The sequence below is a fragment of the Oxyura jamaicensis genome, chromosome 12 (genome assembly GCF_011077185.1).
Source record: "Oxyura jamaicensis isolate SHBP4307 breed ruddy duck chromosome 12, BPBGC_Ojam_1.0, whole genome shotgun sequence".
Classification (NCBI taxonomy): domain Eukaryota; kingdom Metazoa; phylum Chordata; class Aves; order Anseriformes; family Anatidae; genus Oxyura; species Oxyura jamaicensis.
The window spans coordinates 9,290,078-9,317,856 of NC_048904.1; the positions used below are offsets into that span (position 1 = coordinate 9,290,078).

General features: G+C 56.0%; 1 protein-coding gene across 1 annotated transcript; it reads left to right on the forward strand.

The window, feature by feature from the left end:
- TWF2 (twinfilin actin binding protein 2) lies at window positions 1-27,565 on the forward strand. Its single transcript, XM_035337246.1, is given in 14 exon segments — window positions 1-139; window positions 10,046-10,123; window positions 14,603-14,781; window positions 16,732-16,827; window positions 17,655-17,759; window positions 19,054-19,068; window positions 21,715-21,807; window positions 21,810-21,854; window positions 21,856-21,894; window positions 22,708-22,764; window positions 23,758-23,883; window positions 23,968-24,118; window positions 24,552-24,673; window positions 25,384-27,565. Coding segments are annotated over 14 exon segments (1,299 nt in total). The 5' UTR covers window positions 1-114; the 3' UTR covers window positions 25,552-27,565.
- Window positions 27,566-27,779: the final 214 nt, after the last annotated feature.

Sequence of the window (27,779 nt, forward strand, 5' to 3'; positions counted from 1 at the left end):
GTGCGGGCAGCGGCCCCGCCCGGCTCCGGCTCCGGCTCCGGAAGCGGGCGGCGCTGCCGGCGGAGCCGTTTCCTGCCCGGGACGCGGCGGAGCGGAGCGGAGCGGCTCGGAGCCATGACTCACCAGACCGGCATCCACGGTAAGCGGGGCCGCCGGCTCCCGGGGGCCGCCGCCGCCCCTCGGCGGGGCCCGCGGCGGGCCGCTCCCGCCAACCCCCCCCCCCCCCCCCCGGCCGCACCGCGGAGCGGCTCCGCCGAAGCCCGGGCGGGAGCCCCCGGGGGCCGCGCCCCGAGCATCGCGGGCCCGTTCCGGCCCCGGCGGCCGGCACCGTGCTCCCCGCCGGAGGCCGGTGCCGGTGTCACCGCGCGGAGCTTCCCGAAGCCGCGGGCGGGTTCCGCTGCCCGGGGGCGGCTCACGCAGCCCGGCCCTGCGGGGAGGCGGCTGGGGGAGCTCGGCTGATCCGCAGGCGCTGCCGGTGTCGGTGGCTTCGCGCATCCTTTTGTCTGGCTGCCGCTCGGTAAAAAAAGGCTGTAACGCAGCTCGGCTCTGGCACGAAGCCGCCTTCTGCTGGGGCAACTCCGTGAGCGGGGCAGGTCTGCTTCCCTCCGGCCGCTCGGCCCCGCAAAGCGGGTTCCCGGAGGTGCTCCCCGTTGTAGGGGGCCTGGGCTGGGACAGCCAAAAGCAGCTGCTGCAGGGAAGGGGGGGAGCACGAGGGTGCCAGCATCCAGCCTGCCCGCCGTGCCCACCATCACCCACGTCCTCCCACCTCAGCGCGGGAGGAGTGCATTCAAACAAAGGGAAGGAAAGCACGGCAGAGAGGTCTCTGAAACTTTGACGTCGGATGGAGAAGGCCGATTTCTGGAAAAATAACTGGGGAGGGTCTCCAAGAGGCAGCGATGACTGTTCTTGGATCTGCGAGTGCAGCTGGATGCGATGGCGCGCGTCTTCTTGACGTTTCCCCCCTGTTCTCCGCCTGCCGGCTCACTTGGCAGCATTAATCAGGACTAGAGGTGCTGCATAATTGATGGGAGTGAATCAATATGCGAGCAGAGATGTGAGAGATGCCGGCCTGAGCTGTGCCAGGTCGGGTGTGAACGTAGCACCGCTGCTCCTGGCAGGAGAATGGGCAGAGGCATGCGTGGGCATCGCAGCGCCCTTCCTCATGGCAGACGTCTGTCTGCAAGTGTGGCAAATTTACGGCTGCTGTTCCTTCACAGCACCACCTCTCTCTCTCTTTGTGCACGTTCCCTTTGCTTGAGGACAGTCGGGAGCATCCTTCCCCTTCAGATGCTCTTGGAGCAGCCACTGAGTAGCTAGGGATGGTGCTGAGGTGTTTCTCCTGCTTTGCCTGAGAGTGCTGGGAGCTGACAACGTTTGGGTTCGGACCCATTGCCTCTAGTTAAGCCCTGCCCATCGCAGGGAGAACTGGCCGGGGGGCAGCAAGGTGACTGCATCCCGTTCCTGCAGCACAGTGCTTGGAAAACCCTACCGGGATCATTGGTTTGGGTCATTGTTGTCTGTAATTCATCAGGTGCACTGTCAGCAGCTTTCTGGTGGAAAGGGGAAGGGACTCGTGCTCCTCACCGGGAGCTGCAGCCTGTGCAGGATGAGATGGACCTGGACGGTTCCACAGGCTGGGCTGGGTGTGGGTGGGTGCCCCCCGTACCATGTTCCCTCCTTGGGGAGGAAACAGATGGACTTAAAACTTCCCTGCCCATTCAGGGTTTGGGAGAGAGCAGCTTGCGTTGGGTGGTCTCACTCCCACAGCATCTTTGATGTCTTCCTGGATGTGCAGGTCTCTGATGCAGTTTTGCTCATCTCTATAACTGAACTGGCATGCTGCTCTGGGATCAACATCAGCAGAAACGGGCAGTGGTGATGCAGGCGGCCATCCAGCACTTTCTGCGGTGTTCCTCTTCGTTCTGCCTCTTTGTCCCTTTTCTTTACCTTGGACAAAAGGGCCGGTGGCTCTCCGAAGCCGCTCGCTGCCTGCGCCATGCGCTCTGTCCTCCAGGCAAAGCAGTTTTCTCTCTGCCTGAAGCTGCTGGGTGAGCGCCTGCGATGCAGAGCTGGGTCAGAGGCAGTCGGCGCATCGGGGAGCCCCACAAATGGTCTGGGTGTCTTTTGGTCTTCCCTGCCCTGGCACAGTGGTCGAATTAACTCCTTCCCTTGGCAGCAAGCTGACTCACTCTCAGATGAGAACTAGCAATCCCACTGCTGCTTTCTTCTCCTCTGCTGAGCGTCTGAGCTCTGTTGTTTGCCAAGGAGGAGGGATTTTCCAGCTCTTCCCAGTTTCACAGGCCTCGTTATGATTTTTGGAGTATGCATTGCTTGTTTTTTTTTTGTTTTTTTTTTTTCCCCTCTCCCATTTACAGGAAGGCATCTGCCACCCAGGGGAACTAGGATGGCACACCCCAGCCAGCTTGGGGGGCTGGAGGTGGTGCAGGAGCTGTATCCGTGGGGCAGGTGGAGCTGAGGGGCAACATGCGGAGGTGGGTGGGAGGTCTCCTCCTGTCCTCAGCTTGTGGCTGACATCAGTGGCACCAGTCTGCCTCCAGTTGCTCTTGCTCTGTAGGAATAAAAGCTTTGTTCGCTGCATTCTGGATGCCTCCAGCATCAGAGCATCCAGCGGGCACCTGAGGAAGACGTTGTGGATAATCTGCCCAGCTCCCTCTGTGAGCCCAGCTTTCAGTGGTAGCTCAAAAGCAAGAATTTGGTGTAAGTGGCACGGGGGAGGGCCGGGTCTGCATGCCTCAGAAACTCGAATGACCTCCTTTTCCCTGCACAGCTGGCAGCAAGAAGCAGGCACGCCACGGGACATGGGGAGGGAGGAGCATCACCACTGTGTGTGTGCTGACTTTTTGGTAAAAAATATTTGGTCCTGGGGAGAGGGAGGCGATAGCGGCGCTTGCTCAGATTGCGGGAACACAAGGGTGAAGAGCTGCAGGTTTGGGGTGTTGGTCAGGGCTCAGCCTCTTGTCTCTGCGTTAAAGGCTAATTTTTCAGGTATCTGTGGCACCTCTCTCAAAGGTGCTGATGAAAAAACTGGGCTGTCACAGAGACTGCCCGGCTGGGAGGATGCCATGGAGCAGCTCAGTTGGCAGGGACCTTCGGGGATTATCCCCTCCGACTGACTGACCGCTTCAGGGCTAACCAGAAGTTAAAGCATATTCTTGCGGGCATTAGGAAGCTGGCAAGGGTTGCTGTGGGTTTCTTGTGGCTGGAAACCTGCTTTTTAGCTACTATGAGGATTTACTGAGTAGTTTTGCTGTCTCTTCTGCCCAGAGCTGTGATAGATGGGGACAACACCCTCTGTCCTGGCAGAACTGGCCGTTGTGCTGTAGTGAAGAGGTGCTGAACCGAGGCTTTGACATGGGTGGGAAGTTACCCACTGTTTTTTGGTTACCTCTGGCTGCTCTTTCTTAACCTCTATCCAGAGAGAAAAAGTTACTTCGGGGTGATTTTTTTTTTTTCATCTGAAAAGAGAGGAGATCAGATTTGTAGTTTCTGTGGGAGACTGCAAATGCATGTGTTCGGTCAACCAAAACAAACAGAGTTTGGTTCCTGCTCTTCTTGGAGAGGGACACGACGTGGGGCTGTAGGAGCATGGGGATAGCCTTCCCATGCCCACCTACTTCTGTGTATGTGTGTGGGGGGGGTAATTGTGAAACTGGGGAGCAAATGGGGAGCATAGGCATGTCTCCTATCCTGCTTTGTTTCCTAAATACACTGGGCTCAGAGAGCTGGACCTTCCCTGGCCGTGGCCCCTCCTGGCCTACCTGAAGCTGTGAGCAGTGCCTGCAACACCACACCTGGCAGGGGATGGCGATGGCGTGGCTTCTGGGCTGTCTCCTGCCCATCCCCAGCAGGTCCCTCTGCCTGGTATTGCTGACCCCAGGGTGGCAAGGGGGAGGCCTGGCTCTGATCGGAAACTGGGCGATGCTGGAGTGGAGAGAAGATGACTTCCCAGGGACACACATGGAAAATTAGGTGCTGAGAGGCGAATGGCTTCACAGGGGTGAGCAAGTGGCTGGAAGTCCCCAGACGGGATTTGCAATACAGCCAGGACTCATCCGCATGAAACCCTTCTGTGGAGCAGAGCCCAGCATCATGGAAAATTGGAACAAGCTTTCGTTGTGTCCTCTCTTGCTCAGAATGTTTTGCCCTTTCATTCTATTTTCTTCTGATGTCCGTAGCTTTTTTTTTTCCAGATAAGAGTATCTGCAAGGAGATGTGTATATATATATATATATATATATATATATGTATGTATTATGGTGAGAAATAAAATCCTCTTAGTGCTTCAGCCATCCAGCCAAGCCTATCAGTGTGAAAGCGCTCAGTAACAAGCAGGTTGAGCAGGTGGGGCACGATGGAGTTAGGCTGGAATGGACTGAACAGGAGCCATTTCAGCAGCAGCAGCGATTCTGTGCCTGTGGCAGTTGTGCACTTCCATGGGGCTGGCCTCCATGCCACGTGGGGAACTTGCAGGTGCTGTGCCCCTGGCCGGAGGGGCTGCGGCGCTGAAAGGGAAGCAGCCGCTTGGAGTTGCTTCAACTTGAGGATTATGTCTGGAGGATGAAAGATTGATGGCCAGAGGCTCGGGTTTCCTGTCAGGAGGACGAAGGGGACTCGGCATATTCAGAGAGGCATCTGTTTCAGGGAGCATGTATTATTGATCTGGCAGCACTGAACTATCGTGCAGACAGGGGACGAGCGGGAGGGCTGAAGCACACAGAGCTTTGGGGTGAGCATGGAGCTCCGTCACCTCTAACCCCGGTGGGTCCGGTCCCATGGGACTCCCCGGGGTGCTGTGCAGGCAGTGGCTCTTCTAACGCCATCACGTCCGCAGGGGGAGACCGGCTGGCATCACGCAGCGGTGCCTGCCCTCATGGTTCGGGCTGCCGGTGGTCCCGGGGAGAGGGAGCAGAGCTGTGGCGTGTCATGCCTTGGGCCTTGTTACAGCCTGGCTCTTCTCAGATAAGCTGTTTGGGGCTGTAAACGTTGGAAAGGATCAACTTTGTGCCCGTCTCGGGGCGGTGCCCAGCCTGTCAGCATTTCCAGTTGATGGAAGACATCAGGCCCAGCGCTAAAATCTCTGCGGGACAGCGCAGTCAGGCTGTGAGAGGCGTGTTTGCCAAGCAGGCCCAACAACGTGGCCGCGGTGCATGTCCAGTGTGTTGTGCTGACAGGTGAACGTTTCAGCACATCGTGAACACAATGTGGGCAGCTCATCCGCAGACAGATGGGAGAGGGAGGCGTTGCATGGCTCGGTCTGGCCGGAGGCAGTTTCTGGGCTCACCAAAACACGAGGCCTGACCTATTGTCCCATGTGGTGAGAGGTGCAGGGGGAGGCACGGGCACTCGCACCGCCCTTAGCCTTCTGCAAGGCTCCTGGTCAAAGTGGGCTCTCCGTGAGGAGAGTCCATGGTAGGGCTTTGTTGGAGAAAGACCAGAAGGTTTCTTCAGCTGCCACTGAGCCTGCCCTGCCTCAAAGCAGCAGCATCCCTGGCCAGTTTCTGGAGGTTTTTCAGGCTGGGCAGGGATAGAGGTATCATGGTTTGGTCACCACTGTTACGAGACTTCCCAGATGCTGAGGTGGGACCTCAGATCATGTGGCCGTTCGGGTTGAAAACCTGGTACAATTTGCTGCTCACTATTTTTCTTTGAGCTGACTGACCCCGGTTCCTTCAGGCTTGCCCTGCACTCTGCGCTCCCATAGCTGCCATCTGTTGGGCACTCACGGTGTGCCTGTGCCTTTCTCCTTGCACGATGCCGAGCCTGGACGTGTTGTTCCTGCTGAGCCCAAAGCCTTGTCAGCACCAAATAACACGGCTGTGCTTGAGAGCCACGCTCTTGTTTGTGCCTTGGCGAATGACTTTGCCTGCAGTGACATGAAGCAATTAACCTGCATTTGGCTTGCAACCCAGCGTAACCCTCTCTTTTCCGGAGTGGCTGGACCCTCTGTCCTTGCAGGCTGCTCTCCTACTGTGGTGTTTTGCTTCCTATTGAGTTTCATCCTATTTCTTTTTTTCCAGCCTGTTTCTCCGATCTACTGAGAGAACGGGGAATTCTCCTTGTCTTCCAGTGCACACTTGCACCTCCTCTAGCTTCCCAACTTTCATCTGCAGAAAATATTACAGTTGCCAGAGCTGATCATGGAAGTGTGGACTGTAACCGGACCCACAACAGATCCCCGGGAGTTCTTGCTTGATCCAGCCTCTAGTAACTTTCAGAGCGAGTTGTCGGCACAGTTTTGTGCTGGTGCTGTAGGGGTTCACCAACACCAGAGATTGTGAAACTTCAAGACACATAGCAAGCTGCGATCCTCGAAGCCCCCTGCCTTTGCCTGGCCTGCAGGCTGGTGGCTCTGCTGGAAGAAGTTAGGTTGATGTGATGCAAGTTGTCCTCAAGGGATCCCTGCTGGCTGCAGCCCAGCGTGTTTGTTTCGGGACTGGTGGTTTGTTCTGGGGTTTTCCAGGAACCCCTGCTAAGCGGGTGAGTTTGCTTGCCCCTTCCCCTCCCTCCCCTCCTAAGGCAGATGTGTGCAGCCTGCCCCTGTCTCAGCTCCGTTGCTCCTCCCTTCCCTGACATGCAGCTCTGCAATCTGCGCAGCTCGCGAGCTCCAGCCAGCTGGAAAGCACCTGACTCACCTGAGCGCTCTCTAAGCCACCGTTCCCCGTGATCGTGCCCTCTTTGCCATGGGCATCAGCCAGGCTCGCTGCCTGCACGCCGTCGGCTCGCCCCAGCAGCCGCGTCACTGCGGGTATTGGTGCAGATCCTGGCTGACGTCGGGTGTGCTGGTGTGTGTCCATCTTCTCCTTCCTCTCCTCTCCCACCTTGTCTCATTGTCAAATGCAGATAGGGAAGCCTCAGGAGTAAAGCCAGTTCTTGTGATTTACCCTGACTGGCCTCTTCCCATCCCGAATGGGGAAAGTGTCGAGGTGTGAGCACAAACTGTGGTTTCTCTGAGGAACTGCCCACAGTAAGGATCTTTCCTGGCTTGCCTCCATACTCACCCATCTCCTGCCCCTCTGACCTCCTGTGGCTCCAGATGCCTTGCAGATGCTCTTGTTCGATTACATGCAGGGTTTTCAGCCCTTGAATTGCATCCTAGAGACTCCCCTGCTCTCTGTGTCACCCCACACCTTGGGGCAAAGGTGCTGCTCACTTCCATCTCCAGGGCAAGGCCTCTTCCCTTCACCCTGCTTTTCTACCAGAGCAGGATGTGGACTTTTATATTAATATTTCAGGCACGCAAGCTGTCTCATCAAGTCTGCCATGCCAATTAAGTCATAATCATGCTGTAATGAAACAGTGGCTGAGTTCATGCTGAAAGCCTTCACAGCCAGCTTGTTCCTCTCCCTCTTCCCTGGGTCTTGCTCTGTGTTGCAAGAGACAGAAGGGAATGTCAAAGACACCTCAGTGATTTTTTTCATTTAATGAAAATTACTTTTTTCAGAAGAATTAAAGAACAGAAGTCTATTCTTTTTTTTGTTGTTGTTTGTTTTTTTTTTTGTTTTAAGGTTCTGATGCTGTCTTCTCTGGAAAGTGCTCCTCTTGGCAGACCTCGTGGTGCTTCCCGTTGGGCAGCAGGGTCCTCCGGAAGCGCGCGTGCTTTTCTGTACCTGCTTAAATCCTTCCGTCTGTGCAGAAAGTCCCGGTGCCTGGTCTGTCAGTGCAATGGTTTTTGCCAGTCCCACCATTGCCAGGGGCAGGAGGGGTATACTTGCCCAGTCTCCTGGCTTTCCCGAGCCCTGCACGCCCTTGGTCTCTAGAAGGGGTGGGTCCGTCTGCAGGGACTTGCAAGCCTGTTAGCACCGCAGGGCGTTTGTCTCTCTTCTCAGCAGCTGATGCTGCAGGAATATCCAAGGCCAACGTTGTTATTCCCTTTCTCCTGTTTTGGCAGTGCCATTAAGTGAAGCTTATTGCTTATTAGGAGCTTTTGGCTCTTGTGCTAGGTTTGCTGGGTGTATAAACACCTCTTTTTCTCCTCCTCTTCCGCCCTGGGAGAAACCTCTTGTATTTGCAACAACCACAGATGCTGCCGGAAGGAAACAGCCTGTCTCATCAGGGAAAGGGCTAAAAATAACCGAGCTGCTTTGGGTGGTACTGGTGGGAGCGGGCTGAGCAGCGAGCTGCTGCTGGGAGAAGATAAAGGTCTGGGCAGGCGTGCTGCAAACCGGGGGACCTGCGTGCCTTGATGCTGACAGGGGGGAAAGAGAGGGTGGTTTTTCTAAAATGGTCCTGCTTGGATGTAATCTCTGGGTTTCTCTGTGACCTCTGCTGTTTGCAGAACACCGGTCTGGGAGCTGGTTCCGTTCGTGCCTTTTCTCAGTGCAGAAGAAGGGAAGGGAGAACCTCAAGATCTCTGATTGGGACGGTTCTTGAGCTGGTGAAGCAGATGCAGCTCAGATTTGTCACACAGGAGGCGGGGAAACCAGCCTGCACCAGCAACCCTGCTGGTGGCCCACACAAGCTGTGGGGCTCCGTGGGATATCCCATTTCGGTGCTGCTGCTGGGTCCAAGCATGGGTCCTGGTGCAGCCTAAGTGGGGTGTCTGCCTGGGGAGAAGCATCTCTTTCTATGCATTGCTGGTTTCGGCAGTATTTCTAGTAAGTGCTGGAGCTCTCTGCAGCTTTCAAGTCACGGGATGGGATCTTCCAACCAGCTTGCCCTGGAACCAACACCCTGACAGGGTTCCTGTTTCTTTAAAATGGGTGCATGCAGAGCAAAGCTGGGGAAAAAGATGTGCACCAGCACGAAAGGGTCTGTTATACGGAGTGCATGGGTGGGAGGAGCGAGCAGGGACCTGGCTGGAGAGAAGTGCAGAGTCTGGGTTGCACGTGGGAGCCTGATGGGGGCTGAAATGAGTGAGTGGCTCCAGGGGTCCTCAGGGAGCCTGAGGCCGTCAGGCAGCAAGGCAAATTTGGGTGCTGCCGACAGAGGCAGGTAAGAAGAAGCCCAGAAAATGAGTACTGTTTGCACTTCCACGTGCTGCCCTGGTGAGCCTCCTGGTGCTCCCACAGACCTCTGCATGACAGGCAGGCACTGACTGCCTTAGCCTGGGTTCCAGGTGAGGTTCAAACCCTGTTGGTCCCAGCTCTCCAGGCAGGATCCCTGCAGACCTCCCCGTCTCTGGGGCTGGGAGATGCTCTGTTCCTTGGGGCTCTGCTCTCCAAGCTGCATCTCTTTGGCATTGCCTTTGCCCGAGGGCCTGCAGGTAGAATATCCCTGGTGGGGTAGGGAGACGTGTGCCCATGGTGCTTCCAGGTTGAGTAATGCCAGCTGTGGGCTGCCACTTAGATACCTGTCTGCTGCCAGAGCCTGATGGTCCCTCCTGATGGGACAACGAAGTTGTCTGTTCCAGCTGTCAAGGGGGGTAAGGAGGAGTGTGGCTCCACACCAAGTTTTCCAACAGCCTTGTAACCAAAGCCCTGCAGGCTCTGGAGCAAAATTTGCAGGGTGCTGTCGCCTGCCACTGCAGGTTTGCAAGCGGGGAGCGCCCTGAGGTTCTTTACCTGCTGGAGGATTTCAAACTGGTGTCTCTAGTTTGGGCCCATCCTGGTGCACGGCATCAGGGCTCAGCAGCATCCCTGCTGCGCGTCGTGAGCCCCGGACGTCGGAGCTCTGCCTGTTGTGACATCTTCCAGCCACCCTGTATGCAAACCTCGCAGCTCTGTAAAGTTAATAAACTTGTCACTTGAGCTCTGCCCGCCTGCACCAGCCAAGCCATCATCTAAATTTGGGTGATTATGTTCACCCAGGCCAAGTATCAAGTTATCTGGATCACATGTGCTCCCAGCTGCTATTTAACTCTGAAGCCTCTGGGAGACGCAGCATTTTACTTGCACTGATGAGGCCAGCTGTTTGGATTTTGCTGTACTGTTTTTATTAAAATTCTTTTGGCACCAGTGATTTTTTTATTACTATTTTTTATTATTTTCAACTTCTCTCCTGCCAAGTTGCCTGTCCCCACAGCCCATCAACGAGCAGCGCCTGCTTTGTCTGTTAAATCTGATCACAATGTTTCTGGTTCTTTCAGCCACCACGGAGTTAAGGGACTTTTTTGCCAGAGCCCGAAATGGTTCGGTTCGGCTCATCAAGGTCGTCATTGAGGACGGTAAGCTCCATTTTTTAAGTGTTTTGATTCACACTATACCAGCTCTGTCGTTCGCCTCTCCTCCTTTCTTTCCTCTTTGTCACCGTGGCCAAACATGCCAGAGCAGAGCTTGCATTTCTGGAAACACCGTACAAAATCCTGCCGGGGCTTCCTGGCACACAGCAGACCGCTGCGGGGTTGGGGTGAAAAACAAGCAGAAAATTCATGTGAGCTGGTGAGCGAGCTCTTGGCAGCGACAGCCTTAGAGCCTCTGCCAGAGCGGCTTTGCTGCGTTCTGTAGCTTGGGAAAAGCAGTGACTTGGCTTTCCGCTGACTTTGGACCAGCTCTTCTCAATGCTGGTGCCTTCTCTTGCTAAAGGGAGTCGGTGCTGGGTGCTGGGCAGCTTTTACTGAAGCATGTTGTTTTGGGGAGCCCAGCGAGAGGCTGCTGTGCTGGCACAGACACAGGAGAAGGGGATGGCAGCCTCCCAGAGCAGTGGAGCAGCCCATGACCCTTGCAATGAGGGAGAGGGTCCAAGGACGTTCAGGAGCGATGCGCAGCCTGTCCCATGGCTGTCCCATCCTACTTGGATGTGGCATCCCAAACCAGGCAAGCAGATGCCTTGCCCCAGGTGCAAGCAGAAGTGGGCAGGAGGCTGTGCTTGGCCCTGTTTGCAGGCTCTCTGCGGCTCTTTAGAAGAGCTGTGGGGGCTCTGCAGTGCCCCCAGTTCCATCATCTGCTCTGTTCTGCAGCCACTGTGCTGCGTGTAGCCCAGTGTGCAGGCTGTAGGTGGGCACCAGCCTGTCAAAAGGTGACTTTGGCCTCAATATTGATCAAACAAGCAAGTGGAACAATGCACTGATTTAGCATCCCAGCAGGGAACCTCCGTGGTGTAGGTTTTCTGTAGCCTCAGCCTGGTGCAATTACATATGAATGACTTGATTTGGTAGTGAAGGAACGGAGGTTAAAGCCCTGCTGAGCTGCTGTCACTGCTTACTGCTGGGCCACTACTGAATCGGGACCAAGGTGGCATCAGCTGGTCTGCAGCTCAGCAGCTGACTTCACATCCATACCCTGCCTTCTTCTGGTGCCTCAGCACTGTGCTTGGGGATGTCCCACACCTGTGTCCAGCTCTTTGTGTCCGGCTGGATGTTAGGAGCTGGAGTAGAACAAGCAATACCCCACAAACTGCAGACGTGCAATTTGTGCTTCAGCCTGGAGCTGGTTGGCACTCGGGCTGGCAGTTGTGAGGAGCCTGAGCAGCCCTCAGAAGGTCTGGGAGGTGCAGAGCCCCTCCTGGAGGAGCGATGTGGCCTGGGCTTGGAACGTGGGGGACATGGCAGCAGTGCCACCGCAGAGTTCACCGGCGTTGGCTTTGTCCTCAGCAAGATGACTCCTTCCCTGTGTGCTGGGATGCTACATCTGCTTCATTGATGGGAGCCAGGAGCATCTTCAACAAGTTTGCTCTCTTGTCACCATTTGCTTTTAAAAAGCGTGAACCAGGGTTCTGTTAGGATCAATCGCAGAAGCCCAGCCTGTAGTTAGAGTGCGAGGCCTCGTGCTGTTGGCCTTGGGTTGTGGCTGACGACAGCAGCAAGGAAGACTTTTTACCATCAATGGAAACCACGTCCCACCAGCCCTGCTCTGGCTGAATGGGCTATATTTATCTGCGTGATGTGTCATTGTCAGCAGCTGCTTCGTGCGCCAGCCTTGCCTGGCGGTGAGCAGGAGAGCTGGGAGTACCTCTGTGCCCGAGGGGCTCGGTCTGCTGGGGGTAAGTCACCAGCATGGCTCGGGGATCCTTGGGACAAGTCGCTTAGCCCCTCCGTGCCACCGCTCTGCTCTGTAACCTCGGTGCAGAGGTCCCTCTGCCCTGCAGGGCAGGGCTGCAGGGGATATGGGGCGCTTCGGTGTGTCAGGAGTGGGTAGAGAGACCCGAGCGAGGACCCGAAGGCCGTGCAAGCTGGACATGCCAAACACCTGCAGAGCAGCTCCATGCCGAGGCTCAGCAATGTTTTCCTGGCCTGAGAGTGACTTGTGGGCCAAAACATTTTTAAATGATGGGGGAAATCTGCTCTAGTCACTCCGTGGTGTCCGTGGGTTTCTTGACATGCTTTGCTGGTTCCTGCCCCAACAGGTTTCTGTTTCTTCGCACAGAAGTGGCGCTGTGCAGTAGTCTTGCAGACGCCTGTCTTCTGTGATGTCCCCGTGGGGACCGATGCTTTGCATAGACGTTTCAGAGCAAAGCTCCCTGCATACAGCTGAGTGCTGGGGACCTCTCGAGGGTCAGCAATGCTCCTAGGATGCTGCAGAAAGAGATGACAATGGTCTCCATCACTACCAGTGACAGTTTGGTGGAGTGCTGCAGCTTTTAATTTCCCTTTTCTGACGCTTCCCAAGCTAATGGGAATGCCAGCCGTGGGAGGCTGCAGCCTTTGCTGCAGGAGCTAGGGAGGAAAATTTGCCCTGAAGGGATCCAGCTGAGCTGCAGAGAGCCAGTGGGAGGAAGCAGAATAAGTCACAGAGCAAATGAAGGAGGCTGAAAAGGATGATGCTGCAGAAGGTCCTGTGGAGGGTGCTGTCTGAGGATGGTGGGCACTTGGGATTCGATCCACAACTCTCCCCTTCTTCAGCAGTAACAGAGGTGCTCTGCTCTCCATCGCCCGTGGCTGCTCAGAGCTCCTGCCCACACCGGCTTTGAGGAGAGGTGATGCAATTCAGGAAGTCCTGCTGGCTCTGCAGAGAGAAGTCAGAAGTGCAAACACACTTCTGTTCTTTTTTTTTTTATTTAATTTCTAAATAAGTTCCGTGTTTCCCAGAATCTGCCGACTAAGACAATCCTTGCAGCTATTCAGCTCCAGTTTGCAGGACTGGGTGTGGGTGCTGCTGCTGGCACTGGTACGGCATTTTTGGCATTTTCTGCCTAGGGAACACCTGGATGCTGCTGGCTCTTGAGGACCCTGCTGGGTCTGGCTCAAACGCAGCCCAGTTTACCTGCGGTGAACTTACTGGGCCTGATTGCCTTGTGCAGAAGATACTGGGACACATAGCAGATGGGAATAGGTAGGAGCTGCCAGTAGGTTTGGCCGGGTGAAATTTATTGTGGCCTCTGGGAGCCTAGGTCTTGGGGCTTTACAAAAAGCCACGTCCTTTTGCATGTCTGCTTTGTGGTTTTTAAGGGTACATTGAGGTTTTTGTGCTTTTTTGTCCTTTCTTTCTCCAAACAGGTGGTTTTGTTGAAGATATTCAGTACCCTTTTCTGTGCTGAAAAGTGCAGGCTGGGGATGGCAAGTCTGTGGAGCAGTGCTGGCAGAGCAGCTCTAGGCAAGCTGTGAACTGTCTCGCAGCATGAGGCCTCTTTTCTTACCTGCAAATTGGATGGGGGAACACCTGTTAAAAACAGCTCTTGGGTTTAGGGTGCCCTGCAACCCAGGAGCAGACCCACAATGAGTGCGAAACCTCACTGCTGCACTTCAGGCACACAGAAACTTGCCGTTCCTGCCTTTTCAGAGCTCTTGTGAGTAGGCTTTGGAGAGAGCAGACAGAAGCTAGCTCCCTCCAGGGAAAGCTGTCTTGGTTGAGGAGTTGGCTCAAGGTGGTGGGACCACATCTGCTGCGAGTGTGTTTTGAGAGTTTGAGTTTGCACTTGTTTTTGTTCTTGTCGTTATACCCATGAAGGCCCTTGCCAGTAGCACCAGGCCCCCCTGCACAAATCATCCCAGCTCTACAGGGCGGTGTTTTGGAGGGAAGGGGGAAACTGCTGCCTGGAGGGAAACACCCCTGGCTGATGGTACTGCAGGGTGAGAGTGACTTATCCCAGGCCTGGAGTGGCAAACCCTTTATTCTCTGCTTTGGTCCTCTCAGATGTTTTTTTTGTTTGTTTTGTTTTTGTTTTGTTTTTTTTTGGTGTGTTTGTTTCTATGATGCCTGCACTCTCGTTTAAGTCCCAGCACCGCACTGTCCAGCTTGCTGTCCTCTCGTTTGCTGTTTCCAGCCCCATCGATGCTTGCGTAGCAGGGAAAAAATACTCTCCGGACACTTGAGATGCTGCCATGTGCGTGAAATATGTAGGTCACTTCCAGAGACTTGGGCTCTCCTGGCAGCACAGCCCGCTGCAGGGGGGCACAGTGGGGACCACAGGCTCCTTTTCCCCCAGAGCAGGGGTTTTGACATATCTTAGGTTACAGGGCATCTGGTAAGAGCAACTTTGGCTCAGCTTTGGCTCATCTTCCCAGCTTGCTTGGCTTTTGCTATGGGCATTTTATTTTTCTCAGCACTCAAAATCTCCCCTGACGTGGTTCCTTCTGAGGTCCTCACCAAGCCCAGCTGAAGACAGAGGAGGAATGTACATGTGTGCGAGCTTGATCTGGTTCTCTGCAGAATGGGGGCATTCTCAGTGCTGGAGTCACGGCAAGCCCTGGCCGAGCCGTTCTGCAGCCCTGGAGGTGAGCTAAGCTTGGCCTTTGCATAACGCTGTCTTTTCTTCCTTCTCCTTCCAGAGCAGCTCGTTCTGGGAGCGCACAAAGAGCTGTCCCGGCGCTGGGACATGGACTACGATGCCTTCGTGCTGCCCTTGCTGGATGAGCAGCAGCCGTGCTATGTGCTCTATCGCCTGGACAGCCAGAACGCCCAGGGCTACGAGTGGCTCTTCATCTCCTGGTCCCCTGACAACTCCCCGGTAAGCTTCTCTCTCTGGTCACCTGTGCGTGAGGATTTGTGGCACTTACTTGTCTGGGAGCAGAGGGCAGCGAAGACATGGCTGGAGGTGAGGAGCAAAGGAGATGTGAGCCAAGGCAGCCAACTTTGCGCTGAGCCTGAGGAAGAACATTTGTGCCCTCCATCGCTGCACCTCAGCTGAAGAGAAGTAGAGACCACGCAGGTTGCTTCTGGGGATGGGAGTATTTCTTAAGACAGCAATGTGTGCAAGACTGCCTCCTTGTCCCTGTGGTGCTGTGTGACGATGCAGCTGGGCCTGGGGAGTTGTAGGCGCCCTGCCGGGAAGGGGACGCCTCTGCCCTGGCCAAAAGCACCACTAGGAAGGGCTGGCTCGTGGGGCAGGCCCTGGCACCAAGTCCTCGACACGAGACCTGGTGTGCTGGAGCTCATGGCCCACCTCCAGGCCCTCGCCTCCCAGCCCAAGCTCTTGGCTGTGCCTTGGAACTGGGCTGTCCCAAAAACCACCCTTAAACCGGCCGTGAATGGCCGCTTCCCTTCGAGGTGCATAACTGTAGGGCAGCAACGACACCTGGTGGCTCTTGGGCTGTTGTTGGTGTTTCTGCAGCGTGCGGCAGTGTCCCTAGGGCGTCTCACGGTCTGGAAGCTACCATGAGAGAGTTTGCTTGTTTGCCCTTGTCAGGAAGGTGACACCTGAAGGCAGCATCGGAGAGAGGGTGCGAAAGGACAAAGTTGCATTTGATGCTAGTGCAGAGTATTTCAGAAGTATGGTTTATTGTTTGGAAAACGCCGTTTTGCTGAGCACATCTCCCTGATGGGCTTCCAGCAAGCACAAAATTGCCCTGCTGCCTTGACAGCCACCGTCGTTGGACGGGTATTTGACAAAACGTGGAGGGGCTCGTTGCAGAGGAGCTGGGGAGCGCTTGCAAATGTTCTTCCCTGAGTTAGGGTTTTGCAGGAGAAGTGCTGATGGATGGAATCAACGTTTTTCTTTGTCAGCAGGAAGTTTTCATTCAGAATGTGTGTTCCCTTATGTCAACCCAACAACAACAAAACCAAACCCCTCAGTACCGTTCTCTCATAGTTCATCACTGGTTGCTGGTTCACAGGTGGGATTTTCCAGCTGAGTTCCAGGGCAATGTGTCCAGTCTGTCCTCAGGAGCTTTGTTCCTCATAGAAGCGCTGGCTGAACCACACGACACCCTTCAACAGGGTGTCTGTCTGCTTTTAAGGGATTCCAGCAGTATTTGCACCTTGTCTCACTCAGGTGCCATGAGGAACGTTGTGACTGATGTTCCAGAGCTCTGTGATAAGAAAGCCAAGTTCAGAATAAACCAGCGGGCTGTGGATTGAGGCCAGAGCTTATCAGGGCTGCGGCACGTGTGTGCATACGTGAACAGTCACAGAAATAGAGCTGATATGTTTTCCTGGCGGCCCTGTGCCCACTCTGTACTTGGAGCAATGCCCTGGAGCTGGAGATTCTGCAGTTAGAAGTGAGGCTCAGGTAGAAACCAGGGGGTTGTTTCCAGGTGGTTTGTAGTACGGTTTTCTGTGGTGCAAGTAGCTACTGAGAGGTTTCTGCTCCAAGGGAGAACCTGGATGCTCTGCATCAGTTCTGGTTTTGTTTGTGTGTGTAACCAGAACAGACCATGGTTAACGAACATGAAGCAACAAGCACGGAGGTGACCTTGTTCCTTCTGCCACAGAGTTCCTGGAGCAAGCCAGCTCCCAGGGACGGGTCAAGTAGCAAGTGACAACATCAGATGTGGTTTTAGTCAGAAGCGGTGGCGGGCTGGGATTGTAACCAGGCAGGCTAAGCCTTGGGAAGGCAGTGCTGCAGCCTTTGATGGGCGGGGGGGAGGCTGAGAACCTCGGGTGCCTCTTGGGTGAACGTGATGCTCTCCAGCCCCGCCACCTCCCTCTGACCGTGTTTGCTGTCTCCCTCCTTGCACAGGTCAGGCTGAAGATGCTGTATGCCGCAACCAGAGCAACGGTGAAGAAGGAGTTTGGAGGGGGGCACATAAAGGACGAGATGTTTGGAACAGTTAAGGTACAGACACAGTTCCTGCAAAGTCACACTCCCCTCTCAAGCCTGTTGGGTTAAAAACTGAGCTTCAGGAGCCTGCCCAAGCCTCAGTGCTGAAGTCAGGTGGGACATGGGGTACTGGCATTTGGGGAGGGCAGCACTGAGGTTTTGCCCCTGCTGCTTTGGTCACCTGGAAGTTTGCTGCCACTCTGTGTGACAAAGGGTTGCCTGTTCAGGCATGGAGAGGCTGCAGAGGTGGCAGGGTTGGCTGTGATTGTGAAAGAGGTGGGAGGAAGGCTTCAGAGAAGTCCAGCCCTTTATATTTAAAGAGAAAAGAAGTACCACGCAGCAGCAGCATTACTCCAGCAGAGGGCTGTTGTGGAGCCAGAGCAGTTCCAGCAACGTGACTGTACTTCTGTCTGGCAGCAGTTGGTGGGAGGTCCTCCTCCTGTTTTCATAGGCTTTGTGCAGAAGGAACTGCATTTTAAGGGCCTCTGAGACGTCAGACCTTTTCTAGATCTTAGGGTACCTGCACTGGTACTGATGGGGAACCATTGAGCATCTCCAGCCGCTGCCACCCTGCTTCACTGCCCCTCTCTGCTGCACTCAGGCTGTGATCTCCGTCTTGCCTTCTTTCTTTTGTGCTCATGAGCTTTGCTCATCGTCCAGAGAGGCGATGCTGCAGCAGCGAAGGTTGCAGGTGTGCTCCAAACGTGGAGCAAGGAGAATGCCAGAGACCAGCTCAGGAGCTCTGATACACCATCGGGGCTGGGGTCGCGTCCAGCCCTGCCCTGCCCGCTGCATGGCAGTGACCACCCCTGATGCTTCCCTTCCTGTCTGTCTGCCTGCAGGAGGACGTGTCCCTGAGCGGCTACCAGAAGCACGTCTCCTCCTGCTCCGCGCCCGCCCCGCTGACTGCAGCCGAACAGGAGCTCCAGCAGATCCGCATCAATGAGGTGCGCGTCCTCCCGGCCCCGCTCCGCGGCGTGGGCTTCCTGGGGGCCCAGGGGTGCGCGTGTCTGGACTGAGCTTGGGGCTACGGAGGTGGCTCGTTCTTACAAAGCTTTCTCACACCTATGCTCTTTAGCCTGTTCCTGAACTTGCCGAAGTGGACCAAGTGTCTGTGGTCTCCTGCTCAATTTGATGGTGTAAAGTGGAATTTACAGACTTTTTCCTCACTAGGACACAAGCTCAGATACCTGCTTTGCTTGCTGTAATTGGCAATTAGAAGTCAGTTTGAGGCTGAAAGCAGGCAGTGTTATCTAGTCTTTTAGATACTGGGGCAAAACCCGGAGTTGAATGTGAATTTGGGGGGAAATCAGGAAGAATTCTGGCTCATCTTTTGGCTGCAGAGGTGTGCTTGCCCATATTCTTCCTCTGGGGCTATAAACACGAGGGATGCTGCTCAAAGGGCAGAGGTCTTAACCTACATCTCTGTGTGTTTTTTGTGCTGGAAGGAGGTGTGGAAGCGACACAGGGCTGGATGGGGGCCAGGCACTCGTGCCAACCTCTTCGTGGTGCTGTGGAAGCGCTGAGACAGTTCGTGGGGTGGGAAAGCCACCTAGAAGCTGTGTTTTGGGGGAGCAGAATTTAATTTGGATGTTGTGGAAAGAGCATGCCTCTTTTCCTCCTGTGCTGGGTCTTTGGAGCTTGCAGATGGATTGGGACAAGCCTGGGAGACACGGAGCCCAGCAGTCTGGTTGACAGTGGCAAGGACAAGCTGGGAGGTTCCCACCTGTCCGAGCAGATCTGTGGCCAGTGCCTCCCCCAGTGCAGTGCTGTTGTCGGTCCTCCCCTCCCCACTCATGCTTTCCCTTACAAACTGGGAAGGGACTAACCAGGTTCTGGCCCTCCTTTCGCACCAAAGGGCAAGAACTGCATCCTTCTTTCTTGGGTGATGTCTAAAACCTCCTTTCCCTGTAAGCCTGGAGACCAGTGGGGATCGTTGTCCTGTGGCGTCACAGCCACAGCTGTGGCAGAGATGAGTGGCTTTTGGGAGACCCCACCACATGGAGCTCGGTGGAGTTGTCCCAGCTCCCATCCTGGAGGGGATGGGCAGGATTTGTGCCGGAGGATCCAAGGTGCTTCCCATGTTTGAAGAAGAGAGAGATGCTGGTGACTTGAGATAGCGGCTCTGGACTCTGCCGTTTGTTTCGTGTCTCCTTTGGGCTTCTACAGTCACGCTTGTGCCAGCTTCTCAGCTTGCCAATACTGTAGGATTAAGCGCTTTTTCTTGGCTGTGTCTTGCAGGGTAAAGTGGCCCAGGTAAGTGTTGCTCATGGTGCTTTTTTTTTTTTTTGTGATTGATCTGCTTTGCTCTGCTTCCCACCCTCGTGATTGTGGCTCCTGCGTGAATGAGCTGCTGAAGTTTTGTTTGGCTGGGTTTCATTTTAAAGGTACGCTGTCCCCTGTGTAAGCCCGTACGGCAGGGAGTGGGCATCTGCATCTAGAAAGAGAGGGAAAATCAATATTTTGCCTGTGAATTTAAGGGTGCGAAGCACCTGGATGCTCAGGTTGCTGAAGAGTCTGCGTGTTGGTGCTGCCCCTGCTTGTCCCCTTGCCCCCAAGCAAGAGTTCCAGGGAGCTACTGCTCCGTGGCCCAGTGCCATGCTCACTTCCCCGGGGTGGCAGAGAACTCTGAACTCTGCAATAATTTCAATTTACAGCTTGTTTCTGGAGCAGGGCGATGCAGAGAAGGGGCTCTGTGAGCAGCTTGCAGCCTGCAGCATCCCGTGCCGTGGTGCCTTGCATGGACGTGTGTGGTGCTCCCGAAGCAGGGTGACAGCAGGCTGTCTCTGTGCAAAACCCCAACCGTGCTGCTACAGGAGGGCCCCTGGATGTGGGGCTGTGGTTATCACACGTGCAGTGAGTGCCCTGCTGCTGGCTTGCATTTACTCTGCAGCACGGCGGCGCCCTGGAGCCTGCTTTCCTCCCTTCCCTCTCTGTCCCCCCACCACCCGAACGTACCGTGGCAGGGGGACAGAGAGCTCTGTGCCCTCCGCAGCTGAAACATGGGCAGCTCCCTCATTTGGGAGGAGAAAACTACAGCTGTGAGCGAGCAGCCCAGACTGGCAGCCATCTGGAAGGCAGCAGGCTCTAGCCTCAGCAGTTCGGCGTTTCTGGCCGTCTCACTGCTGGCAGTTCAGGACCCTGCACGTACCCCTGAGTTTGACAAATCAGTAAGGATTTTGGAAGTGACACAAGGGACACTGTTTCTTTAAAAGCCACCTGCTTGCAAGTGCTTTGCTGTGCATGACATCCCCCCTTGCCTGGAGTCGCTGCTGTTGGTGCATCTTTCATCGCTGCTCTCTAATCCTCCTGATGCGCGCCTGCCCAAGGTGCCGGCCACTTTAGCAGTTTTCACCCCAAAGGTGCCCGTATTTCTGGGCTCGCTGCAGCTCTCTGGGATCCCGCAAACAGCAGCGGGAGGCAAAAGGCAGCAGCAAAGCAGGAGGGTGCAGGTGGCGGCTGCGTGGCAGCGGCTTCAGTGCCAGCTCGGCAGCCTTGTACACCGAGAGAGGAAGGAATCGAGCCGGATTGCACCTCTGCAAGTGGAGTTTGTCCCTCGCAGGAAGCTGCACAGCCTTCTGTAAAGCAAGACGCCCTGTGAGCTTTCACCTGTGAGGCGGGCTGCTCCTGTGGTTTGAAAACTGCACAGAAAGAGGTGCTGTTGTGAGCTGTCCTCCTCCTCGGTCATGGCATGGAGTATGGTGGGAGGTCTCAGGAGCGTGCCATTTGCTTTGGGTTTGTTTATTTATTTATTTTTAAACAGTCACAAAATGCATCACTCCTGAGCTGGAAGCTGTCAGCAGCCTGTGGCTTTTGAATTCAGATTGAGATATCTTAATGCCCGCAGGTGGAAGTCTTTCTAGAGGCATGCAGAGGCTTCCAGGAGCCAGGTTTATCGAGTGCTGATGGGCACGCAGACAGCAGCCCTTGTTGCAAGGAGATGAAGAAGGAAGGAAAGAAAGAAAGGAAAGGGGGGGTGGGAGGAGAAAAAACCCTTCAGAAAAGGAGGTAAAATGACCCCCAGCCAACCCCACAGCCTGAGGGTGCCGCTGATGGCCGGGCTCGAGCTGGGGGCTGCGGGTGCAGCGCGCCCTCGGCCATCCCTGTGCGCACCCGTGGTGGTGGCAGTGAGGAGTGTGTAAGTGAGCCCGGCGCCGACGTTTGTGGTTTTAAAAAGGGCAGGAGCAGAGAATACTATGGCAAAGGCGTGTGGCAGAGTTAACGTTTCTAGGGCAACCCTCAGCCCCTTGGGGTTTTCTGACTTGAGCGTGCTTAGTGTTGAAGCGTTCACTCGTCAGTCCTGCTCGTCCTCCCAGCCTCGTTTAATTTCCAAGGCATTTATCAGGGAGAAAACGTGAAGGTCTGGGGGTGTTGGCAGGGGTAAATCCCATGTGCCACACATCTCTGCAGGGTAGGACAAGGTGAGCCTGTGTGCTTGCCCTGCCTTTGGTCCCTTGCTGATGCCCATGGCGTCCTCAGGGCTGGAGAAAGCGGAGCTCGGGGGCCAACCAGACCTCCTGCTTGCCCTCACCAGTCAACCCTTGAGTAATTATCTCCCAAGAGCTGTGTGTTTACACCCAGGTACCTCCCTGCTTATCCTCCGAGGTGCTTAGATTGGGAAGGAGCTCGGGCATTTTTTCTCCCAGACCTTTGGTGTACTCCTATTCAGCACGCTGTGTGGAGAGGGACAGCCCCAGATCTGTTCCTGTAACTCCTTCATCTCCACGTCCTGAGCAGGGACCAGGAGGTAGGGCAGGGGTGGAGATGTCCCTGCAGATGCTGGGTACGAGTGGGCCTAGCAGCGAGGGCTGGGGATGCCGTGCTAGGGGATTCTCCCTTCCATCCCTCCCCGGTGCTGATGTCTGCTGTGTCGTTTTTGTCGCTCTTCATGCCCGCACCCAGGACCTGCCTTCCCTGGCTGCCAGCAGAGACATGGTAGGCCTCCATCCTCCCAGCATGTTCCTTTCCCCCGTCTCGTTTCGAACGAGACCCCTGGCCCGTCCCCGCCTGGGGTGCTGCTGACGGTGTCTCCTCTCCCCATGCTCACAGGGCTCCTGCTCCCAGGACTCGAGCACGGAGGTGGTAGGCTGCTCTGCCTGCTCGCTGCCCGGCGCTGTTCTCCTGCATGCCCCGCTCCCTGTACCCTCTCCTCCCTCCGTCCCGGTGAGCCGAGCCCCTTGCTCGCTCCCACGGGATTGCCGCCAGGCTCCCAAAACCATCCCCAAGGGACCTGGTGACAAAGGTCTGTGTTGAACTGGGATAAAAGCGGGGGCGAGAAGCGGGGATCGGATCACTCTTGTTTTTTTTTTTTGTTGTTGTTTGTTTGTTTTTGTTTTTGATACTTCAACCTGGTGATGGGTGCCCACCTGGGTCGGGTGGGCTCAGCATGCACCCAGGCGCCTGGCACCACCTTCCCAGAGCTCCCGTCCTCCCGGGAGTGCTGTGACAGCTTGGTGAGCAGAAACCCTGCAACGCTGGGGGAAGGAGCCAGTGTGGGGAGCCCTGCACCAACAAGTGCAGCTCTTGCACATGCCCCGAGCACTGTCTGGTGCAAGCCAGACCTCAGGCACGAGCTGCTCACGTGTCAAACTTCCCTGGCTGTCTCCGAGCTGTATTTGAGACTCTTGCTGTCTTCTGAATTTGTCTTGGCATGTTTTGATTTTTCTTTCTTCCTTATCTCCATCAAAAAAAAAAAAAAGCCTTTTTCCATCTTTGCACAAAATCCCCTGACCTGCTCCCAGATGAAACCAACCCCCACTCATTGCCGAGCGTCCCGGTCAGCGCTTGCCGGGCCACTTGCCCGTGGGGCGAGTTGCCTGCCTGGAGCTGTGCGGGCTGGGTGGGAAGAGCTCCTCTGCCGTCGGTGTGACTCCGTCTCCCTGTATTCTGTGGCAGATGGTAGGGGGCTGTTGCTGCTGCCCATCGCTGGTAGAGTACCCCGGCCCCGAGGAGGTACGCCGTGCCTGCTGCGTGTCGTGCTCCCCGCTCCCTCCCGCGGGATCGCATCGCCCGGCCGTGGCAGCTCTGTTCGGGGTGGAGGTGCCTGGGGTGATGCAACTGCTCAGTGTCTCTTCCTCTCTGCGTAGGGTTCGGTCTTCTGGAAAGGGGGTTTGCAAAGCAGGGCTGCAGCCTCTGCTTGTCAGGGTTTGGCGTGAAAACGGGACCTGTCTGAGCTGCGGGTTTCTAAATCCCCACTCTGGTGGGAGCAGGGGACACCTGCCTGCAACCATTAACCCCAGCACGGATAGCTCAGGACGCACAAAGCCGAACGCGGTGATTTCAGGGCTCCCTGCCCTCCTCGCATGCGTGTTGCAGCTGGAAAGGATGAGGCTGGAAAGGATGAGGTGGGGTTGGTTACAGCACCCCTCCCCGTCCCCTGCTGGGAATTCGCTGCACACAGCCTCGTGCTGGGAACCCCTGGTGATGCTGGGGGCTGGTCGAGGTGCTCTTTGCTAGGAGTAATTGTGCAGGGGGAGAGGGCAGAGCTGGGGGTCTCTGGAGTGCGTGGGGCAGGCTCCAGGTGATTTCCACGCTCTGAGAAGCACCGCAGCCCTGAGGCTGGCTAACCTCCTAAATCTTAGTGCTGTGTTCACAGTGTACTGGGTCCCAAGTGTCACCTCTGCTTGGGAGCTTTGCGTGGTCCCACCTGCTCCCAGTCAAACCTGTGTATTTTCAGGCAGCTCTGGGTCAGGCACCACAGGTTGGCAGGGCAGTCCTGCCCCCAGGATCCCTTCCGTGGGAGGGTAGGGATGCTCCCAGCTCCTGCGCAGGCAGGTTTTTGTTGTACTCTGTGCCTGCACCTCCGTGGCCCCAGCAGAGGCAAGCACAGGGCCGCTGCTACACCGTGGGGCAGATGCAGATGTCTGGGCTCACCTGGCATGCACCAGTGGCCTGTGCCACCCAGCCCATCTCTGCCCTGACACGTGGGGTTGTTTCTGTCCCCAGGTGAAGACGGAGATCAGCGTGGAGAGCAAGCACCAGACCCTGCAGGGCCTGGCCTTCCCCCTGCAGCTGGACGCGCAGCAGGCTATCCAGGCACTAAAGCAGAAGAAAATCAACTACATCCAGCTGGTAAGTCCCTGGTGCATCTCCTCCTACCCTCTCTGAGCACTCCTTGCCACAGCGTCTTGCTCCCCATCCCCTTTTATCAACCAGAAGCTGGATCTGGAGCGGGAGACCATTGACCTGGTGCACACAAGCCCCACGGAGATAGCTGACCTGCCCAAGAGGATCCCCCAGGACTCAGCTCGCTACCATTTCTTCCTGTACAAGCACTCACACGAGGGAGACTACCTGGAGTCTGTCGGTGAGTCGCGGCTGCCCTGCTCCTCCTTCAGGCTGCACTGGGCCCTGCCCTGCCCGCACCTCTGACGTGGGTGGTACGGGGTGATCTTGTGTGGGTTCCCACCTGCTGTCCCCCCACGATGGGTGTTAGCGAGCCATGTGGGGCCTGAACAACGTGGTGAGCTCACGGCGCAGGAGTCTGAGCACAATGCATCGGGGAGATGCTGGAGAGGGTTTCTGCAGGTGGCGTGGTGCCTGCTGTGTCGCGCAGTAAGCCAGGAAAGGTTTGGGGAGGGCTGACCGGGCAGGGTCTCTGGTCAGTGGGAGGGCTTGGCTTCTTTACCTGAGTAATCTGGGACTCTGGGGGCTGGAAGAGTCACAACAAAGCTGGGATCTGGCTGCTCCTTGGCTGTGAGCCTGGGCAGCGCTGTGAGCCCCCCCCCCCTCTCTTGCAGTGTTTATCTACTCCATGCCTGGGTACAAGTGCAGCATCAAGGAACGCATGCTCTACTCCAGCTGCAAGAGCCGGTTGCTTGACACTGTGGAGCAAGAGTTTTGTCTGGAGATAGCAAAGAAGGTAAGTCCGAGGCACCTGGAGGCGACTGAGGAACCTGTGCAGGGGAACATGCTGCGGCCAAATCAAAGGCATGGCCAGGTGGCAGCATTACCCATGGCTTTGAATGGGGCCTCTTTCTGAGAAGTCCGGGAAGCCTTGAGTGTCACTGGAGTCGTTTCAAAGCAGCCTGGACAAAGGGCTGGAGAAAAAGGGGAACAGTCTTGCGCTGACCTGTGCAACCCAGCCCTAATAGGTGTCCCAGTGTCTGTGGTCTGAGGCCCTTACCCGGGGGGAGAGGATGGATTTCCGTGGCCCAAGAGGTTTGGGGGAGAGATGACCCAAACGCTTTCTCTCGCAGGGCCGTGGCACTTCTCAGTGCAGATGAAGGCCCCCTTCACTTCTGCCCTTTGTGCCCAGACCTATAAATGAACTCGGAGAGGATTTTGTGTGGCCCTGAGGGAATGGCCTTTTGAATGGCCTTTTGGTGCCCTCAATACAGGGGATGAGAGGAGAGGGTGATGGAGCACTGGAAGGGGCTGCCCGGGGTGGTGGTGGAGTGTCCATCCCAGGAGGTAATCGAGAGACAAGTGGGCACGGCACTAAGGGACTTTAAGGGACTTGGTAGGTCAGCCAGTGGCTGGACTTGGTGACCTTCAAGGCCTTTTCCAGCCTAGATAACTGAGATGGTGGGGAGAGCTCGGGGGCCACTAACGCTGTGTTGCTGTGTGCAGATTGAGATCGATGATGGAGCTGAGCTGACGGCCGAGTTCCTCTATGACGAGGTGCACCCCAAGCAGCACGCCTTCAAGCAGGCCTTCGCCAAGCCCAAGGGGCCCGTGGGGAAACGGGGACAGAAGCGGCTGATCAAAGGCCCGGGAGAGAATGGCGAAGACAGTTAGATCTGGACGGGGCAGGACCGGGCAGTGAACGGACAGCATCCCTATGGCGTTTCCCGGCTTCCACCTCTCCGCTTCCAGGCCTTTCTGCTGACCTGGGGATCTTTCCCTCCATCTCAGCCTTCCCCTTCGCCCCCTTTTTCCTTTCTCATTCCTTTTTGAGCATCAGGACGGGCTGTTTCACTCAAGGGTAGAGTGGTGGGGAGAGGGCAGGTTCTAGGTGTTTGTGTTGCTTTCCCCCTGTCCTTGTGCAAGCCTCGGTGCAGCTGGAGGAGGATAGGAGCAGCAGGGACCATGTCCCCAGCCTGCTCTGGTCCCACCTGGGATCACGGCTACTGCTCTTGCTTTCCCCTGGTTTACCTGCGCCAAGTGAAGGACTTGCTCACCTGCAAGCTGCTCTATGCAAAGGAAGGAGATGACATCTGGCATTGACTTGATAGCTGAAAACATGAAATGCTTCTTTCCCTGCTCCCTCCTTCCTACAGATTTTGCTCACCACGTCTGTGTGCGCAGTCCTGCTATGCAAGTCCTGCGGTAATCCAGCCCCTGCCAGGTTACAGCCAAGCACCCATGCCTCCAGGGTGGGCTTTGCTGCTGCGGCCTCAGCGTCTGGCAGGAGAGTTTGTCTTTTAGGACAGCCAGCCTTTATTTCATCGGGATTTGAATTTCAGGCAGTGCAGATGTCTCTTCCCTTCCTCTCTCCTTCCCCGATGTCATATGGAGCAGCCCTTGTGGCCAGAGCACTGGAAACCAAGCAACAGCTTTTGTTTTCCAGCTGCCCCGCTCTTGATGCTGCTTGTGGCTGCCTTGGTGGCTCCCCCAGAGGAAGGTGCCCCACTCAGCCACCCTGTGCTGCTCTTGAGCCCTGCTCCAGCTCCCCAGTGCCTCCCATGCTGGGGTGGCTGTGAAGCCCCTCAGGTCTGAGCTTGGTCCTCAGTGCTGGCAGAACAGAGGCAGATTTTAAAGCCTGTTTTTCACAGCCGTGCATGCAGATGGTGGGCAGGGGAGGAGGAAGGGCAGCACCAGGCTCTGTTTCCCCCTCTGATCACTCTCTTTAGGTGGAAAAGGGTAAGGCAGAAGGTCTTCCATGAGTCTTGAGGTCAGCTTGACCCTGGAGAAGGGTTATTCTGCCTTTTGGCAGTGTTTGGATCCCTTTTTGACCCCACCCAAATATGTTCTTTTCCCTTGGAGGGAGCTGTTACAGCTTGGACTCAGCCCTGACCCTCCTGCCCAGGCTGGGTTAAGGATGGGGGCTGGCACTGATTCCGTGGCATCCCTGCAACCTGTACCATCTTCCTGTTCTTTTCAGCCTCCCCCATTTGCTTCATCCACCTCCCTGTGTTTCACTGGCATGGGGAGGGGGTCTTGGTGTTTGTGGTGTGATCACAAGCCAGCAGCAGGGGCTGGGGCTGGCCTGACTCTGCCCTGATCCTCAGTTTTGTCATTCCTGGGAGAAACTTCTGGTCCTGGCACCTGTGGGATGGAGGGGATGGACGGACAAGTGCAAGGAAACAGGGTGGGAGATGGGATAAAGCCCTGAGCCTGTCTTAAAAATTCTGTGGGCTATCCCAAATCCTGGTGTGGGGAAGGCTGGCAGCCCTGGCATGTCCCTCAGCAGCTCTGCCCAGCCTGGGGGCTGTCCCCCTGTCCCCTCTCCCATTCCGGGCTGGGTTAGGGCACGGTGCACGTCCCTGGCCACCAAGGGCCGAGGTTGGTGCTGCAGCTTTGGCTTCATGAAGGGATTGTGTGGGAGGAACGTGCCTTGCTGCTGGGTACTACTGAGGTCTCAAGAGCTGCCTGCCTTCCCCCCTGCGCTCTCCAGGCACTGGAAACACCGGGGCTGTGCCCCCTGCCCTTCCCTGCTCGCCGGTGAGTGTGCCGACATTGCCTTGACCGTGTTGGGGTGCTGGCTGCAGGAGCCAGGGTGCCCTGGCAAGGTGGGGTGTGAAGCCTGGGGGGAGCAGAGCATACTGTACTGAACGCTGTATTTTCTAAAGAATAAAGTATTTTTAAAACAGTCTGGTGCCCTGCCATTCTTTGGGGGCTGCTAGAGTCCCCAGATTTGCGCTTTTATCAGGAAGTGAAGCTCCTCTGATGGCTCCAGCTCGGCAGTCTCGTTCCCTTGGCCCTGGAGTGCTGGCAGGATTCAAGAGCATCAAACTCACCCTCTGCCAGTTTAGGTTGAAACAGGGTGCTGAAGAGTTACAGGGGCAGGAGAGGAGTTGGATAAA